Source organism: Pseudoliparis swirei, chromosome 16, assembly GCF_029220125.1.
Source record: "Pseudoliparis swirei isolate HS2019 ecotype Mariana Trench chromosome 16, NWPU_hadal_v1, whole genome shotgun sequence".
Taxonomy (NCBI): domain Eukaryota; kingdom Metazoa; phylum Chordata; class Actinopteri; order Perciformes; family Liparidae; genus Pseudoliparis; species Pseudoliparis swirei.
This window is the reverse complement of record NC_079403.1, coordinates 368339-384658: the sequence shown is the minus strand read 5'-3', so window position 1 is coordinate 384658 and position 16320 is coordinate 368339. Positions and strand designations below refer to the sequence as shown.

The 16320-nt window shown below is 54.4% G+C and overlaps 1 protein-coding gene across 1 annotated transcript in view; it reads right to left on the bottom strand.

Annotated features, from left to right (window-relative positions):
• Positions 1-13323, bottom strand: part of LOC130206587 (band 4.1-like protein 1) — a 36359-nt gene extending 23036 nt beyond the window's left edge. The window contains exons 1-6 of the mRNA XM_056434633.1: positions 13234-13323; positions 12987-13160; positions 11413-11517; positions 11214-11256; positions 11043-11118; positions 9710-9831 (exon numbers count right to left, since the gene is read on the bottom strand). Coding sequence (XP_056290608.1) covers positions 9710-9831; positions 11043-11118; positions 11214-11256; positions 11413-11517; positions 12987-13160; positions 13234-13323 — 610 coding nt within the window. The remainder of the gene's footprint in view (positions 1-9709; positions 9832-11042; positions 11119-11213; positions 11257-11412; positions 11518-12986; positions 13161-13233) is intronic.
• Positions 13324-16320: the final 2997 nt, after the last annotated feature.

Sequence of the window (16320 nt, the reverse complement as noted above, 5' to 3'; positions counted from 1 at the left end):
TGTGTGTCCTACCTGTGTGTGTCCTACCTGTGCGTGTCCTACCTGTGTGTGCTACCTGTGTGTGTCCTACCTGTGTGTGTGTCCTACCTGTGCGTGTCCTACCTGTGCGTGTGTCCTACCTGTGCGTGTGTCCTACCTGTGTGTCCTACCTGTGTGTGTGTCCTACCTGTGTGTGTCCTACCTGTGTGTGTCCTACCTGTGTGTGTGTCCTACCTGTGTGTGTCCTACCTGTGTGTGTCCTACCCAGCGTGTCCCACCTGTGTGTGTCCTACCTGTGTGTGTCCTACCTGTGTGTGTCCTACCTGTGTGTGTGTCCCACCTGTGTGTGACCTACCTGTGTGTGTCCTACTTGTGTGTGTCCCACCTGTGTGTGTCCCACCTGTGTGTGTCCCACCTGTGTGTCCTCCTGTGTGTGTCCCACCTGTGTGTGTCCCACCTGTGTGTGTCCCACCTGTGTGTGTCCCACGTCCTGCCTGTGTGTCCCACCTGTGCGTGTCCCACCTGTGTGTGTGTCCCACCTGTGTGTGTCCCACCTGTGTGTCCACCTGTGTGTGTCCTACCTGTGTGTGTCCTACCTGTGCGTGTCCTACCTGTGCGTGTCCTACCTGTGCGTGTGTCCTACCTGTGCGTGTGTCCTACCTGTGTGTGTGTCCTACCTGTGTGTGTGTCCTACCTGTGTGTGTCCTACTTGTGTGTGTCCTACCTGTGTGTGTCCTACCTGTGCGTGTCCTACCTGTGCGTGTGTCCCACCTGTGGTCCTGTGTGTCCCACCCAGTGTGTCCCACCTGTGTGTGTCCCACCTGTGTGTGTGTCCCACCTGTGTGTGTCCCACCTGTGTGTGTCCCACCTGTGTGTGTGTGTCCCACCTGTGTGTGTCCCACCTGTGTGTGTCCCACCTGTGTGTGTCCCACCTGTGTGTGTGTCCCACCTGTGTGTGTCCCACCTGTGTGTGTCCCACCTGTGTGTGTCCCACCTGTGTGTGTCCCACCTGTGTGTGTCCCACCTGTGTGTGTCCCACCTGTGTGTGTCCCTGTGTGTCCCACCTGTGTGTGTAACCCACCTGTGTGTGTCCCACCTGTGTGTGTGTCCCACCTGTGTGTGTCCCACCTGTGTGTGTCCCACCTGTGTGTGTGTCCCACCTGTGTGTGTGTCCCACCTGTGTGTGTCCCACCTGTGTGTCCCTGTGTGTCCCACCCAGCGTGGTCCCACCTGTGTAAAGGTCCCACCTGTGTGTGTGTCCCAATGGTGTGTCCCACCTGTGTGTGTCCCACCTGTGTGTGTCCCACCTGTGTGTGTCCCACCTGTGTGTGTCCCACCTGTGTGTGTGTGTCCCACCTGTGTGTGTCCCACCTGTGTGTCCCACCTGTGTGTGTCCCCAGGTGTGTCCTGTGTGTGTCCCACCTGTGTGTGTGTCCCACCTGTGTGTGTCCCACCTGTGTGTGTCCCACCTGTGTGTGTGTCCCACCTGTGTGTGTGCTGTCCCACCGTGTGTGTGTGTCCCACCTGTGTGTGTCCCACCTGTGTGTCCCACCTGTGTGTGTCCCACCTGTGTGTGTCCCACCTGTGTGTGTGTCCCACCTGTGTGTCCCACCTGTGTGTGTGTCCCACCTGTGCGTGTCCTATCCCTGTGTCCTACCTGCGTGTGTCCCACCCAGTGTGTCCCACCTGTGTGTGTGTCCCACCTGTGTGTCCTGTGTGTGTCCCACCTGTGTGTGTGTCCCACCTGTGTGTGTCCCACCTGTGTGTCCCACCTGTGTGTGTCCCACCTGTGTGTGTCCCACCTGTGTGTGTCCCACCCAGCGTGTCCCACCCACCTGTGTGTGTCCCACCCAGGTCCTACCTGTGTGTGTCCTACCTGTGTGTGCTACCTGTGTGTGTCCTACCTGTGTGTGTCCTACCTGTGTGTGTCCTACCTGTGTGTGTCCTACCTGTGTGTGTCCTACCTGTGTGTGTCCTACCTGTGTGTGTGTGTCCCACCCAGCGTGGTCCCACCTGTGTGTGTCCCACCTGTGTGTGTGTCCCACCTGTGTGTGTCCTACCTGTGTGTGTGTGTCCTACCTGTGTGTGTCCTACCTGTGTGTGTGTCCTACCTGTGTGTGTCCTACCTGTGCGTGTCCTACCTGTGTGTGTGTCCTACCTGTGTGTGTCCTACCTGTGTGTGTGTCCTACCTGTGTGTGTCCTACCTGTGTGTGTGTCCTACCTGTGTGTGTCCTACCTGTGTGTGTCCTACCTGTGTGTGTCCTACCTGTGTGTGTCCTACCTGTGCGTGTCCTACCTGTGCGTGTCCTACCTGTGTGTGTGTCCTACCTGTGTGTGTCCTACCTGTGTGTGTGTCCTACCTGTGCGTGTCCTACCTGTGTGTGCTACCTGTGTGTGTCCTACCTGTGTGTGTCCTACCTGTGTGTCCTACCTGTGTGTGTCCCTGTGTGTCACCTGTGTGTGTGTCCCACCTGTGTGTGTCCCACCCAGGTGTCCCACCTGTGTGTGTCCCACCTGTGTGTGTGTCCCACCTGTGTGTCCCACCTGTGTGTGTGTCCCACCTGTGTGTGTCCCACCTGTGTGTGTCCCACCTGTGTGTGTCCCACCTGTGTGTCCCACCTGGTCCCACCTGTGTGTCCTGTGTGTCCCACCTGTGTGTGTCCCACCTGTGTGTGTCCCACCTGTGTGTCCCACCTGTGTGTCCCACCTGTGTGTGTGTCCCACCTGTGTGTACCTGTGTCCCACCTGTGTGTCCCACCTGTGTGTGTCCCACCTGTGTGTGTCCACCAGTGTGTGTCCCACCTGTGTGTGTGTCCCACCCAAAACCCCACCTGTGTGTGTCCCACCTGTGTGTGTCCCACCTGTGTGTGTCCCACCTGTGTGTGTCCCACCCAGTGTCCCACCCAGTGTGTGTGTACCTGTGTGTGTCCCACCTGTGTGTGTGTCCCACCTGTGTGTGTCCCACCTGTGTGTCCCACCTGTGTGTGTGTCCCACCTGTGTGTGTCCCACCTGTGTGTGTGTGTCCCACCTGTGTGTGTCCCACCTGTGTGTGTCCTGCCTGTGTGTCCCACCTGTGTGTGTCCCACCTGTGTGTGTGTCCCACCTGTGTGTGTCCCACCTGTGTGTGTGTGTCCCACCTGTGTGTGTCCCACCTGTGTGTGTCCCACCGGTGTGTGTGTGTGTCCCACCTGTGTGTGTGTCCCACCTGTGTGTCCCACCTGTGTGTGTGTCCCACCTGTGCATCCACCCTGTGTGTCCCACCTGTGTGTGTCCCACCCCACCTGTGTGTGTCCCACCTGTGTGTGTCCCACCTGTGTGTGTCCCACCTGTGTGTCCCACCTGTGTGTGTCCCACCTGTGTGTCCCACCTGTGTGTGTCCCACCTGTGTGTGTGTCCCACCTGTGTGTGTCCCACCTGTGTGTGTGTCCTACCTGTGTGTGTCCTACCTGTGTGTGTCCTACCTGTGTGTGCTACCTGTGTGTGTCCTACCTGTGTGTGTCCTACCTGTGCGTGTCCTACCTGTGTGTGTCCTACCTGTGTGTCCCACCTGTGTGTGTCCCACCTGTGTGTCCTACCTGTGTGTGTCCTACCTGTGTGTCCTACCTGTGTGTGTCCTACCTGTGTGTGTGTCCTACCTGTGTGTGTCCTACCTGTGTGTGTCCTACCTGTGTGTGTCCTACCTGTGTGTGTCCTACCTGTGTGTGTGTCCTACCTGTGTGTGTGTCCTACCTGTGTGTGTGTCCTACCTGTGTGTGTCCTACCTGTGTGTGTCCTACCTGTGTGTGTCCTACCTGTGTGTGTCCTACCTGTGTGTGTCCTACCCAGCAGTCCCACTCCAGGCGTGTCCTACCTGTGTGTGTGTCCTACCTGTGTGTGTGTCCTACCTGTGTGTGTCCTACCTGTGTGTGTCCTACCTGTGTGTGTCCTACCTGTGTGTGTCCTACCTGTGTGTGTCCTACCTGTGTGTGTGTCCTACCTGTGTGTGTCCTACCTGTGTGTGTGTCCTACCTGTGTGTGTCCTACCTGTGTGTGTCCTACCTGTGTGTCCTACCTGTGTGTGTCCTACCTGTGTGTGTCCTACCTGTGCGTGTCCTACCTGTGCGTGTCCTACCTGTGTGTGTGTCCTACCTGTGTGTGTCCTACCTGTGTGTGTCCTACCCAAAGGGTGTCCTACCTGTGTGTGTCCTACCTGTGCGTGTGTCCTACCTGTGCGTGTCCTACCTGTGCGTGTCCTACCTGTGTGTGTGTCCTGTCCCACCTGTGTGTGTCCCACCTGTGTGTGTCCCACCTGTGTGTGTCCCACCTGTGTGTGTCCCACCCAGTGTGTCCCACCCCTGCGTGTCCCACCTGTGTGTGTCCCACCTGTGTGTGTCCCACCTGTGTGTGTCCGTCCCACCTGTGTGTGTCCACCTGTGTGTGTGTCCCACCTGTGTGTGTCCCACCTGTGTGTGTGTCCCACCTGTGTGTGTCCCACCTGTGTGTGTGTCCCACCTGTGTGTCCCACCTGTGTGTGTCCCACCTGTGTTGTGTCCCACCTGTGTGTGTCCCACCTGTGTGTGTCCCACCTGTGTGTCCCACCTGTGTGTCCCACCTGTGTGTGTGTCCCACCTGTGTGTCCCACCTGTGTGTCCCTGCTGTGTGTGTGTCCCACCTGTGTGTGTCCCACCTGTGTGTGTCCCACCTGTGTGTCCCACCTGTGTGTGTCCCACCTGTGTGTGTGTCCCACCTGTGTGTGTCCCACCTGTGTGTGTCCCACCTGTGTGTGTCCCACCTGTGTGTGTGTCCCACCTGTGTGTGTCCCACCTGTGTGTCCCACCTGTGTGTGTCCCACCTGTGTGTGTCCCACCTGTGTGTGTGTCCCACCTGTGTGTCCCACCTGTGTGTGTCCCACCTGTGTGTGTCCCACCTGTGTGTGTCCCACCCAGTGTCCCACCTGTGTGTGTCCCACCTGTGTGTGTGTCCCACCTGTGTGTCCCACCTGTGTGTGTCCCACCTGTGTGTGTCCCACCTGTGTGTGTCCCACCTGTGTGTGTCCCACCTGTGTGTGTCCCACCTGTGTGTGTCCGGTGTGTCCCACCTGTGTGTGTCCCACCTGTGTGTGTCCCACCTGTGTGTGTCCCACCTGTGTGTGTGTCCCACCTGTGTGTGTGTCCCACCTGTGTGTAAGGTCCCACCTGTGTGTGTGTCCCACCCAGTGTGTCCCACCTGTGTGTGTCCCACCTGTGTGTGTCCCACCTGTGTGTGTCCCACCTGTGTGTGTCCCACCTGTGTGTGTCCCACCTGTGTGTGTGTCCCCCCCTGTGTGTGTCCCACCTGTGTGTCCCACCTGTGTGTCCCACCTGTGTGTGTCCCACCTGTGTGTGTCCCACCTGTGTGTGTCCCACCTGTGTGTCCCACCTGTGTGTGTCCTGCACCTGTGTGTCCCACCTGTGTGTGTGTCCCACCTGTGTGTGTCCCACCTGTGTGTGTGTCCCACCTGTGTGTCCACCTGTGTGTGTGTCCCACCTGTGTGTGTGTCCCACCTGTGTGTGTGTCCCACCTGTGTGTCCCACCTGTGTGTGTGTCCCACCTGTGTGTGTCCCACCCAATGTGTCCTACCTGTGTGTGTGTCCTACCTGTGCGTGTCCTACCTGTGTGTGTGTCCTACCTGTGTGTGTCCTACCTGTGTGTGTCCTACCTGTGTGTGTCCTACCTGTGCGTGTCCTACCTGTGCGTGTCCTACCTGTGTGTGTGTCCTACCTGTGTGTGTCCTACCTGTGTGTGTCCTACCTGTGTGTGTGTCCTACCTGTGTGTGTCCTACCTGTGTGTGCCACCTAAGGTCCCACCTGTGTGTCCCACCTGTGTGTGTCCCACCTGTGTGTGTGTCCTACCTGTGTGTGTCCTACCTGTGTGTCCTACCTGTGTGTGTCCTACCTGTGCGTGTCCTACCTGTGTGTGTCCTACCTGTGTGTGTCCTACCTGTGTGTGTGTCCTACCTGTGTGTGTGTCCTACCTGTGTGTGTCCTACCTGTGTGTGTCCTACCTGTGTGTGTGTCCTACCTGTGTGTGTCCTACCCAGCCCACCCAGCGTGTGTCCCACCTGTGTGTGTCCTACCTGTGCGTGTGTCCTACCTGTGTGTGTCCTACCTGTGTGTGTCCTACCTGTGTGTGTCCTACCTGTGTGTGTGTCCTACCTGTGTGTGTCCTACCTGTGTGTGTCCTACCTGTGTGTCCCACCTGTGTCCCACCTGTGTGTCCTGTGTGTGTCCCACCTGTGTGTGTGTCCCACCTGTGTGTGTCCCACCTGTGTGTCCCACCTGTGTGTGTCCCACCCAGTGTCCTGTGTGTGTCCCACCTGTGTGTGTGTGTCCCACCTGTGTGTGTCCCACCTGTGTGTGTGTCCTACCTGTGTGTGTCCTACCTGTGTGTGTCCTACCTGTGTGTGTCCCACCGTGTGTCCCACCTGTGTGTGTGTGCCTGCTCCTGCGTGTGTCCCACCTGTGTGTGTCCCACCCAAAGGTGTGTCCCACCTGTGTGTGTCCCACCTGTGTGTGTCCACCCAGTGTGTCCCACCTGTGTGTCCTACCTGTGTGTGTCCTACCTGTGCGTGTGTCCTACCTGTGCGTGTGTCCTACCTGTGTGTGTGTCCTACCTGTGTGTGTCCTACCTGTGCGTGGTCCTACCTGTGCGTGTCCTACCTGTGTGTGTCCCACCTGTGTGATGTGTCCCACCTGTGTGTGTCCGGAGGACCTGTGGGTCTTAGCTACCTGTGTGTGTCCTACCTGTGTGTGTCCTACCCAAATGTGTCCTACCTGTGCGTGTCCTACCTGTGTGTGTCCTCCTCTGCACCAAGTTGGAGAGACCACAGGCAGTCAGAGAGCCGTGGTCCAGAAGTTCATCTCGCCTCAGCCAAGCTGCCAGCCAACACACACGGAGGTTAGCAGCTGCTGGGTGTTTCTCGATGATGATGATGATGATGATGGTGATGGAGGTGTTCTGACGGAGGTGAGGGGGAGGAGGTGATGGGGTAGAGGTGATGGGGTAGAGGTGATGGGGTAGAGGTGATGGGGTGGAGGTGATGGGGTAGAGGTGATGGGGTAGAGGTGATGGGGTGGAGGTGATGGGGTAGAGGTGATGGGGTAGAGGTGATGGGGTAGAGGTGATGGGGTAGAGGTGATGGGGTGGAGAGGTGATGGGGTAGAGGTGATGGGGTAGAGGTGATGGGGTGAGATGATGGGGTAGAGAGGTGATGGGGTAGAGGTGATGGGGTAGAGGTGATGGGGTAGAGGGTGATGGGGTGGAGAGGTGATGGGGTAGAGGTGATGGGGTAGAGGTGATGGGGTAGGAGGTGATGGGGTAGAGTGGGGTAGAGGCATGGGGTAGAGAGGTGATGGGGTAGAGGTGATGGGGTAGAGGTGATGGGGTAGAGGTGATGGGGTAGAGGTGATGGGGTGGAGAGGTGATGGGGTGGAGAGGTGATGGGGTAGAGGTGATGGGGTAGAGGTGATGGGGTAGAGAGGTGATGGGGTAGAGGTGATGGGGTAGAGGTGATGGGGTGGAGAGGTGATGGGGTAGAGAGGTGATGGGGTAGAGGTGATGGGGTAGAGGTGATGGGGTAGAGGTGATGGGGTAGAGGTGATGGGGTGGAGGTGATGGGGTGAGAGGTGATGGGGTAGAGAGGTGATGGGGTAGAGGTGATGGGGTAGAGAGGTGATGGGGTGGAGAGGTGATGGGGTGGAGAGGTGATGGGGTAGAGAGGTGATGGGGTGGAGAGGTGATGGGGTAGAGGTGATGGGGTAGAGGTGATGGGGTAGAGGTGATGGGGTAGAGGTGATGGGGTAGAGGTGATGGGGTAGAGGTGATGGGGTAGAGAGGTGATGGGGTAGAGGTGATGGGGTAGAGGTGATGGGGTAGAGGTGATGGGGTAGAGGTGATGGGGTAGAGGTGATGGGGTAGAGGTGATGGGGTAGAGAGGTGATGGGGTAGAGAGGTGATGGGGTAGAGGTGATGGGGTAGAGGTGATGGGGTAGAGGTGATGGGGTAGAGGTGATGGGGTAGAGGATGGGTAGAGAGGTGATGGGGTAGAGAGGTGATGGGGTGGAGAGGTGATGGGGTAGAGAGGTGATGGGGTAGAGGTGATGGGGTAGAGGTGATGGGGTAGAGGTGATGGGGTAGAGGTGATGGGGTAGAGGTGATGGGGTGGAGAGGTGATGGGGTAGAGGTGATGGGGTGGAGAGGTGATGGGGTAGAGAGGTGATGGGGTAGAGGTGATGGGGTAGAGGTGATGGGGTAGAGGTGATGGGGTAGAGGTGATGGGGTAGAGGTGATGGGGTGGAGGTGATGGGGTAGAGAGGTGATGGGGTGGAGAGGTGATGGTGTAGAGGTGATGGGGTAGAGGTGATGGGGTGGAGAGGTGATGGGGTAGAGGTGATGGGGTAGAGGTGATGGGGTAGAGGTGATGGGGTAGAGGTGATGGGGTAGAGGTGATGGGGTAGAGGTGATGGGGTAGAGGTGATGGGGTAGAGAGGTGATGGGGTAGAGGTGATGGGGTAGAGAGGTGATGGGGTAGAGGTGATGGGGTAGAGGTGATGGGGTGGAGAGGTGATGGGGTGGAGAGGTGATGGGGTAGAGGTGATGGGGTAGAGAGGTGATGGGGTAGAGAGGTGATGGGGTGGAGGTGATGGGGTGGAGGTGATGGGGTAGAGAGGTGATGGGGTGGAGGTGATGGGGTGGAGAGGTGATGGGGTAGAGGTGATGGGGTAGAGGTGATGGGGTAGAGAGGTGATGGGGTGGAGAGGTGATGGGGTGGAGAGGTGATGGGGTAGAGAGGTGATGGGGTAGAGGTGATGGGGTAGAGGTGATGGGGTAGAGAGGTGATGGGGTAGAGAGGTGATGGGGTAGAGGTGATGGGGTAGAGAGGTGATGGGGTAGAGGTGATGGGGTAGAGGTGATGGGGTAGAGGTGATGGGGTAGAGGTGATGGGGTAGAGGTGATGGGGTAGAGGTGATGGGGTAGAGGTGATGGGGTAGAGGTGATGGGGTAGAGGTGATGGGGTGGAGAGGTGATGGGGTAGAGAGGTGATGGGGTAGAGGTGATGGGGTAGAGAGGTGATGGGGTAGAGAGGTGATGGGGTAGAGAGGTGATGGGGTAGAGGTGATGGGGTGGAGAGGTGATGGGGTAGAGGTGATGGGGTAGAGAGGTGATGGGGTAGAGGTGATGGGGTAGAGGTGATGGGGTAGAGGTGATGGGGTAGAGGTGATGGGGTAGAGGTGATGGGGTAGAGGTGATGGGGTAGAGAGGTGATGGGGTAGAGGTGATGGGGTAGAGGGAGAGGTGATGGGGTAGAGGTGATGGGGTAGAGGTGATGGGGTAGAGGTGATGGGGTAGAGAGGTGATGGGGTAGAGAGGTGATGGGGTAGAGAGGTGATGGGGTAGAGGTGATGGGGTAGAGGTGATGGGGTAGAGGTGATGGGGTAGAGGTGATGGGGTAGAGAGGTGATGGGGTAGAGAGGTGATGGGGTAGAGAGGTGATGGGGTAGAGGTGATGGGGTAGAGAGGTGATGGGGTAGAGGTGATGGGGTAGAGAGGTGATGGGGTAGAGAGGTGATGGGGTAGAGGTGATGGGGTAGAGGTGATGGGGTAGAGGTGATGGGGTAGAGGTGATGGGGTAGAGGTGATGGGGTAGAGGTGATGGGGTAGAGGTGATGGGGTAGAGGTGGGGTAAAGGGGCAGCGGGGTCTTCACATACCAGCGTCGTAGTCCCCGAGCTCTGATTGGACGGCGTAGGCGCTGAGCACGGCGTGTGTTGCCGGGGAACACGGGAGGCGTCCAGACGCCACGTCCTGCCGGAGCTGCAGACACAGAAAGTACCTGCAGAGGGACAGGAAGGAGCAGCTGAGGCCTGGTGACAGGAGACAGGTAACGGGTGACAGGTGACGGGTGACAGGAGACGGGTGACAGGTGACAGGTGACGGGTGACATGTGACGGGTGACAGGTGACGGGTGACAGGAGATGGGTGACAGGTGACAGGTGACGGGTGACAGGAGACGGGTGACAGGAGACAGGTAACGGGTGACAGGTGACGGGTGACAGGAGACGGGTGACAGGTGACAGGTGACGGGTGACATGTGACGGGTGACAGGTGACGGGTGACAGGAGACGGGTGACAGGAGACAGGTAACGGGTGACAGGTGACGGGTGACAGGAGACAGGTAACGGGTGACAGGTGACGGGTGACAGGTGACGGGTGACAGGAGACGGGTGACAGGAGACAGGTAACGGGTGACAGGTGACGGGTGACAGGAGACAGGTAACGGGTGACAGGTGACGGGTGACAGGAGACGGGTGACAGGTGACAGGTGACGGGTGACAGGTGACGGGTGACAGGAGATGGGTGACAGGTGACAGGTGACGGGTGACAGGAGACGGGTGACAGGAGACAGGTAACAGGAGACAGGTAACGGGTGACAGGTGACGGGTGACAGGAGACGGGTGACAGGTGACAGGAGACAGGTAACGGGTGACAGGTGACAGGTGACGGGTGACAGGAGACGGGTGACAGGAGACAGGTAACGGGTGACAGGTGACGGGTGACAGGAGACAGGTAACGGGTGACAGGTGACGGGTGACAGGAGACGGGTGACAGGTGACGGGTGACAGGTGACGGGTGACAGGAGATGGGTGACAGGTGACAGGTGACGGGTGACAGGAGACGGGTGACAGGAGACAGGTAACGGGTGACAGGTGACGGGTGACAGGAGACGGGTGACAGGTGACAGGTGACGGGTGACAGGAGACGGGTGACAGGAGACAGGTAACGGGTGACAGGTGACGGGTGACAGGTGACGGGTGACAGGAGACAGGTAACGGGTGACAGGTGACGGGTGACAGGAGACGGGTGACAGGTGACAGGTGACGGGTGACAGGTGACGGGTGACGGGTAACGGGTGACAGGTGACGGGTGACAGGAGACGGGTGACAGGTGACAGGTGACGGGTGACAGGTGACGGGTGACGGGTAACGGGTGACAGGTGACGGGTGACAGGTGACGGGTGACGGGTGACGGGTGATGGGTGTTTACCTGCTGATGTCCTCACGCAGCTGGGCGGGGTCCCGCGGGTAGAACTTGACGTTAAAGGAGAAGTTCCAGGGAACACCTGAGAGACGGCGAGGGGGCAGAGCCTCAACCACAACGTATCCATTTAAAATGACCCCCCCCCCCCTGAAAGGGGCGGGGCATTCAGACACTGACCTCTGACCTGCTTCTTCATCTCCTTTGCTGGATCCAACCAGTTCTACAAGACGAGAGGTAAAGACAGAGATCAGACAGACAGACAGACATACATCAGACGGGCGGACAGACAGACAGACAGACAGACATACATCAGACGGGCGGACAGACAGACAGACAGACAGGCAGACATACATCAGACGGGCAGACAGACGGGCACCTGGTGGCTGTGGGCGTCCCTGTAGCCCAGGCTGAAGTAGTCTCTCTCCAGGAGGTTCAGGTGGTCACAAACCTTCTGGAACAGGACGGCTCCACGGGAACGCTTCTACAGGGGGACACGTCACTGCTCCACCTGTCTCACCTCCGCCTGTCTCTCCTCTCCATGGTTCCACCTGTCTGTCTCTACCTGTCTCACCTCCGCCTGTCTCTCCTCTACATGGTTCCACCTGTCTGTCTCTACCTGTCTCACCTCCGCCTGTCTCTCCTCTCCATGGTTCCACCTGTCTGTCTCTACCTGTCTCTCCTCTACATGGTTCCACCTGTCTGTCTCTACCTGTCTCTCCTCTACATGGTTCCACCTGTCTGTCTCTACCTGTCTCACCTCTGCCTGTCTCTCCTCTACATGGTTCCACCTGTCTGTCTCTACCTGTCTCACCTCCGCCTGTCTCTCCTCTACATGGTTCCACCTGTCTGTCTCTACCTGTCTCTCCTCTACATGGTTCCACCTGTCTGTCTCTACCTGTCTCACCTCCGCCTGTCTCTCCTCTCCATGGTTCCACCTGTCTGTCTTTACCTGTCTCACCGCCGCCTGTCTCTCCTCTCCATGGTTCCACCTGTTTGTCTCTACCTGTCTCACCTCCGCCTGTCTCTCCTCTCCATGGTTCCACCTGTCTGTCTTTACCTGTCTCACCTCCGCCTGTCTCTCCTCTCCATGGTTCCACCTGTCTGTCTCTACCTGTTTCACCTCCGCCTGTCTCTCCTCTACATGGTTCCACCTGTTTGTCTCTACCTGTCTCACCTCTGCCTGTCTCTCCTCTACATGGTTCCACCTGTCTGTCTCTACCTGTCTCACCTCCGCCTGTCTCTCCTCTCCATGGTTCCACCTGTCTGTCTCTACCTGTCTCACCTCTGCCTGTCTCTCCTCTACATGGTTCCACCTGTCTGTCTCTACCTGTCTCACCTCCGCCTGTCTCTCCTCTCCATGGTTCCACCTGTCTGTCTCTACCTGTCTCACCTCTGCCTGTCTCTCCTCTACATGGTTCCACCTGTCTGTCTCTACCTGTCTCACCTCCGCCTGTCTCTCCTCTACATGGTTCCACCTGTCTGTCTCTACCTGTCTCTCCTCTACATGGTTCCACCTGTCTGTCTCTACCTGTCTCACCTCCGCCTGTCTCTCCTCTCCATGGTTCCACCTGTCTGTCTCTACCTGTCTCACCTCCGCCTGTCTCTCCTCTCCATGGTTCCACCTGTCTCACCTCCGCCTGTCTCTCCTCTACATGGTTCCACCTGTTTGTCTCTACCTGTCTCACCTCCGCCTGTCTCTCCTCTACATGGTTCCACCTGTCTGTCTCTACCTGTCTCACCTCTGCCTGTCTCTCCTCTACATGGTTCCACCTGTCTGTCTCTACCTGTCTCTCCTCTACATGGTTCCACCTGTCTGTCTCTACCTGTCTCTCCTCTACATGGTTCCACCTGTCTGTCTCTACCTGTCTCTCCTCTACATGGTTCCACCTGTCTGTCTCTACCTGTCTCACCTCCGCCTGTCTCTCCTCTACATGTCTCCACCTGTCTCACCTCCACAGTGCAGGTGAACAGCGAGCCGTCCAGCAGGGACACCCTCGTCTGTGTGGTCCTAAAGCTCAGCGGGTTTCTGGCCGGAGAGCCGGCGATCCGGCTGCCCGACGACAGGTGACTCGTCGAATCCTCGGCCAATGAGCTGTGAGCTCGGCTCTGGGACGGCCCGCCTCCCTACGGACGCAGGAAGTGATGTCATCAATGATCTATTCATTTGTCGATGGTGTATTTCTTGGCGTGGTCTTACCTGTTTTGGCGTGGAGTGGGCGGCGGCTTCAGGGAAAAACTCTGCCTCTTTGGACGGGGCCTCGTGTGGCTCACCTGGCTCTGTCGTCATGGTGATGCACCTGAGAGACAGCGACAAAGTGGTGAGACACGGCGCTGGAGGCTGATTGGACGTCAGGGAAGCGGCCATCATGAAGTCCACAAACAGCCAATCACAGAGCTTCCTCTCCTGCTGCAGCCGGGGCTCATGGGTAATGTAGTAATCGCCCATCTGGTGGCCACTCCAGCTGTCAGGTTGCCATGGTAACGTGTGTGTGTGTGTGTGTGGGGGGGGGGGATTAGGGTTGAAAGCAATTTAATGTGAACTGGATTCAGAAGACAATGATGTGTGTGTGTGTGTGTGTGTGTGTGACTGTGTGTGTGTGTGTGTCTGTGTCTGTGTGTGTGTGTGTGTGTGTGTCTGTGTGTGTGTCTGTGTGTGTGTCTGTCTGTCTGTGTGTGTGTGTGTCTGTGTGTGTCTGTCTGTGTGTGTGTGTGTCTGTGTGTCTGTCTGTCTGTGTGTGTGTGTCTGTCTGTCTGTGTGTGTGTGTGTGTGTGTGTGTCTGTCTGTCTGTGTGTGTCTGTGTGTGTGTCTGTCTGTCTGTTGTGTTGTGTTGTTGTGTGTGTGTGTCTGTCTGATCGTCTGTGTTGTTGTCGTGTCTGTGTGTGTCTGTCTGTCTGTGTGTGTCTGTGTGTGTCTGTGTCTGTCTGTGTGTGCTGCAGGGTGTACAGGACTACAAAAAGTATAAAGTATGTATACATATATATATAGTATACATATATATGTATATGTATACTATATATATATAGTATACATACATATAGTATGCATATATATATATGTATGTATACTATATATATATAGTATACATATATATGTATATGTATACTATATAGTATACATATACATAGTATGCATATATATATGTATACATGCATATAGTATACATATATATATGTATACTATATATATATAGTATACATATATGTATATATATATATATATATATATACATACATATAGTATGCATATATATATATATATGTATATATATATGTATGTATACTATATATATATAGTATACATATATATGTATATGTATACTATATATATATATAGTATACATACATATAGTATGCATATATATATATATGTATGTATACATATATATATACATACAGTAGATAATAGAGACTTGGTGCAGTAGTTGAGTCTATGCTGTCCTGCCGCAGGAAACACCCTGCAACACACACACACACACACACACACACACACACACACACACACACACACACACACACACACACACACACACACACACACACACACACACACACACACACACACACACACACACACACACACACAGCTGCGGTGTGATGAGGCAGAAATGATGCTCTCTTTCTCTGGTCGATAATAAACTGATAGTCAGTTCTATCAGTGATCAATACTCCTCCTCTTCCTCCTCCTCCTCCTAAATAACGACATCTCCTCATATTTACCTGTCCTCGTGCAGGACGCTCGCCCTCTTCCTCCCGTTAGCTTCTTTTAACTACGTCATCGCTCCCGACGCGGCGACGAAGCAGTGACGTCACGACGCACGTTGCGCGCGCGCATGACGCGGTTCATGTGTTCGAGTGTTTATGTCCTCAAACCCGCAGTACTAGTACAGTGAGGTAGTACTAGTACAGGGAGGTAGTATAATATATGTACATATATATATGTATATATATGTATCTATATATATCTATATATATGTATATACGTACATATGTATATGCATATATATAATATATACATATACATGTATATATATGTATACATATCAAATATATATATATGATATGTATACATATATATGTTTACATATTATATATATAATATATATGTATATATAATATATATATACACATATATGTTTATATATTATATATATAAAATGTATATATAATATATATGTATATATTATATATATATAATATGTATATCTAGAAATATATATATATATATATTATCACTTTTCGTTTATTTGAGAGATGAATCATTTTGATAAAATATGGATTTATAAATACATAAGAAAACATGTTAAAGTCGAGTAAACTTTATTGATCTCTGTAAACTGTCAATATTCACTAATAACACGACAAGTCTTTCGCTCGGTCTTTGATATTTGATCTTCTTGTTGTTTGATTGGTCCAATTTCCCTCTCGAAGAAATTTAATCCTCATCCGGCCTTCTGATTGGTCGAGACAGCTGTCGGTCTACAGGGGGCGGGGCTTGTGATCTCCTGTAGAGCCCGTCTATGAATGTCGGCGTGTTTTTCAGTCAGCGAAGAAGAAGAAGAAGAAGAAGTTCTTTAGTTTCAGCTGGAGAAGAATAATAAAGAAAAGGACAGGAGAATGGAAAGAGAAGGAGAAGAATAAAGAAAAGAAAAGAAAAGGAGAAGTGAGGTGTTCAGAGTTCTTTCGTTCTGCTGGAGAAGAAGATCGAAGAAGAAGAAGAAGAAGAAGAAGAAGTTCACACGCTGACTGCTGCGGGAGATTCAAACCTTCAGCCTGCAGGCAGACAGACAGGCACACAGACAGGCAGACAGACAGACAGACAGAGAGAGAGACAGTCAGACAGAGAGACAGAGAGAGAGAGAGACAGAGAGACAGAGAGAGAGACAGAGAGAGAGAGAGAGAGAGAGACAGAGAGAGAGAGACAGAGAGAGACAGAGAGAGAGAGAGACAGAGAGATTGATTGTCTAGGTGTCTTTATTTTCCATTCATTTCAGGTTACAGTTATACTGTTCATCAAAAAATTACAAAACTAAATAATGCAAATACAAATAAACAAACATCAACAAGAAAACGTTAGTAAGGAACAACAACTCATAAGTTCAAAAACAGAGCGTCTCCTCTAACTGAACACAGGACGTCCTTTAGCGCCCAAAATGCCACAAACAGTTCTGTTTTATTTGTTAGTTTGTAAAAACCAAACTCCCCTGAGCGGCGGTCAGGAGCCCGTCAGCATCAGACTTGCGTCTTCTGACCCTGCACCTCTGACGGTTTTCCTGGATTTCCAAAT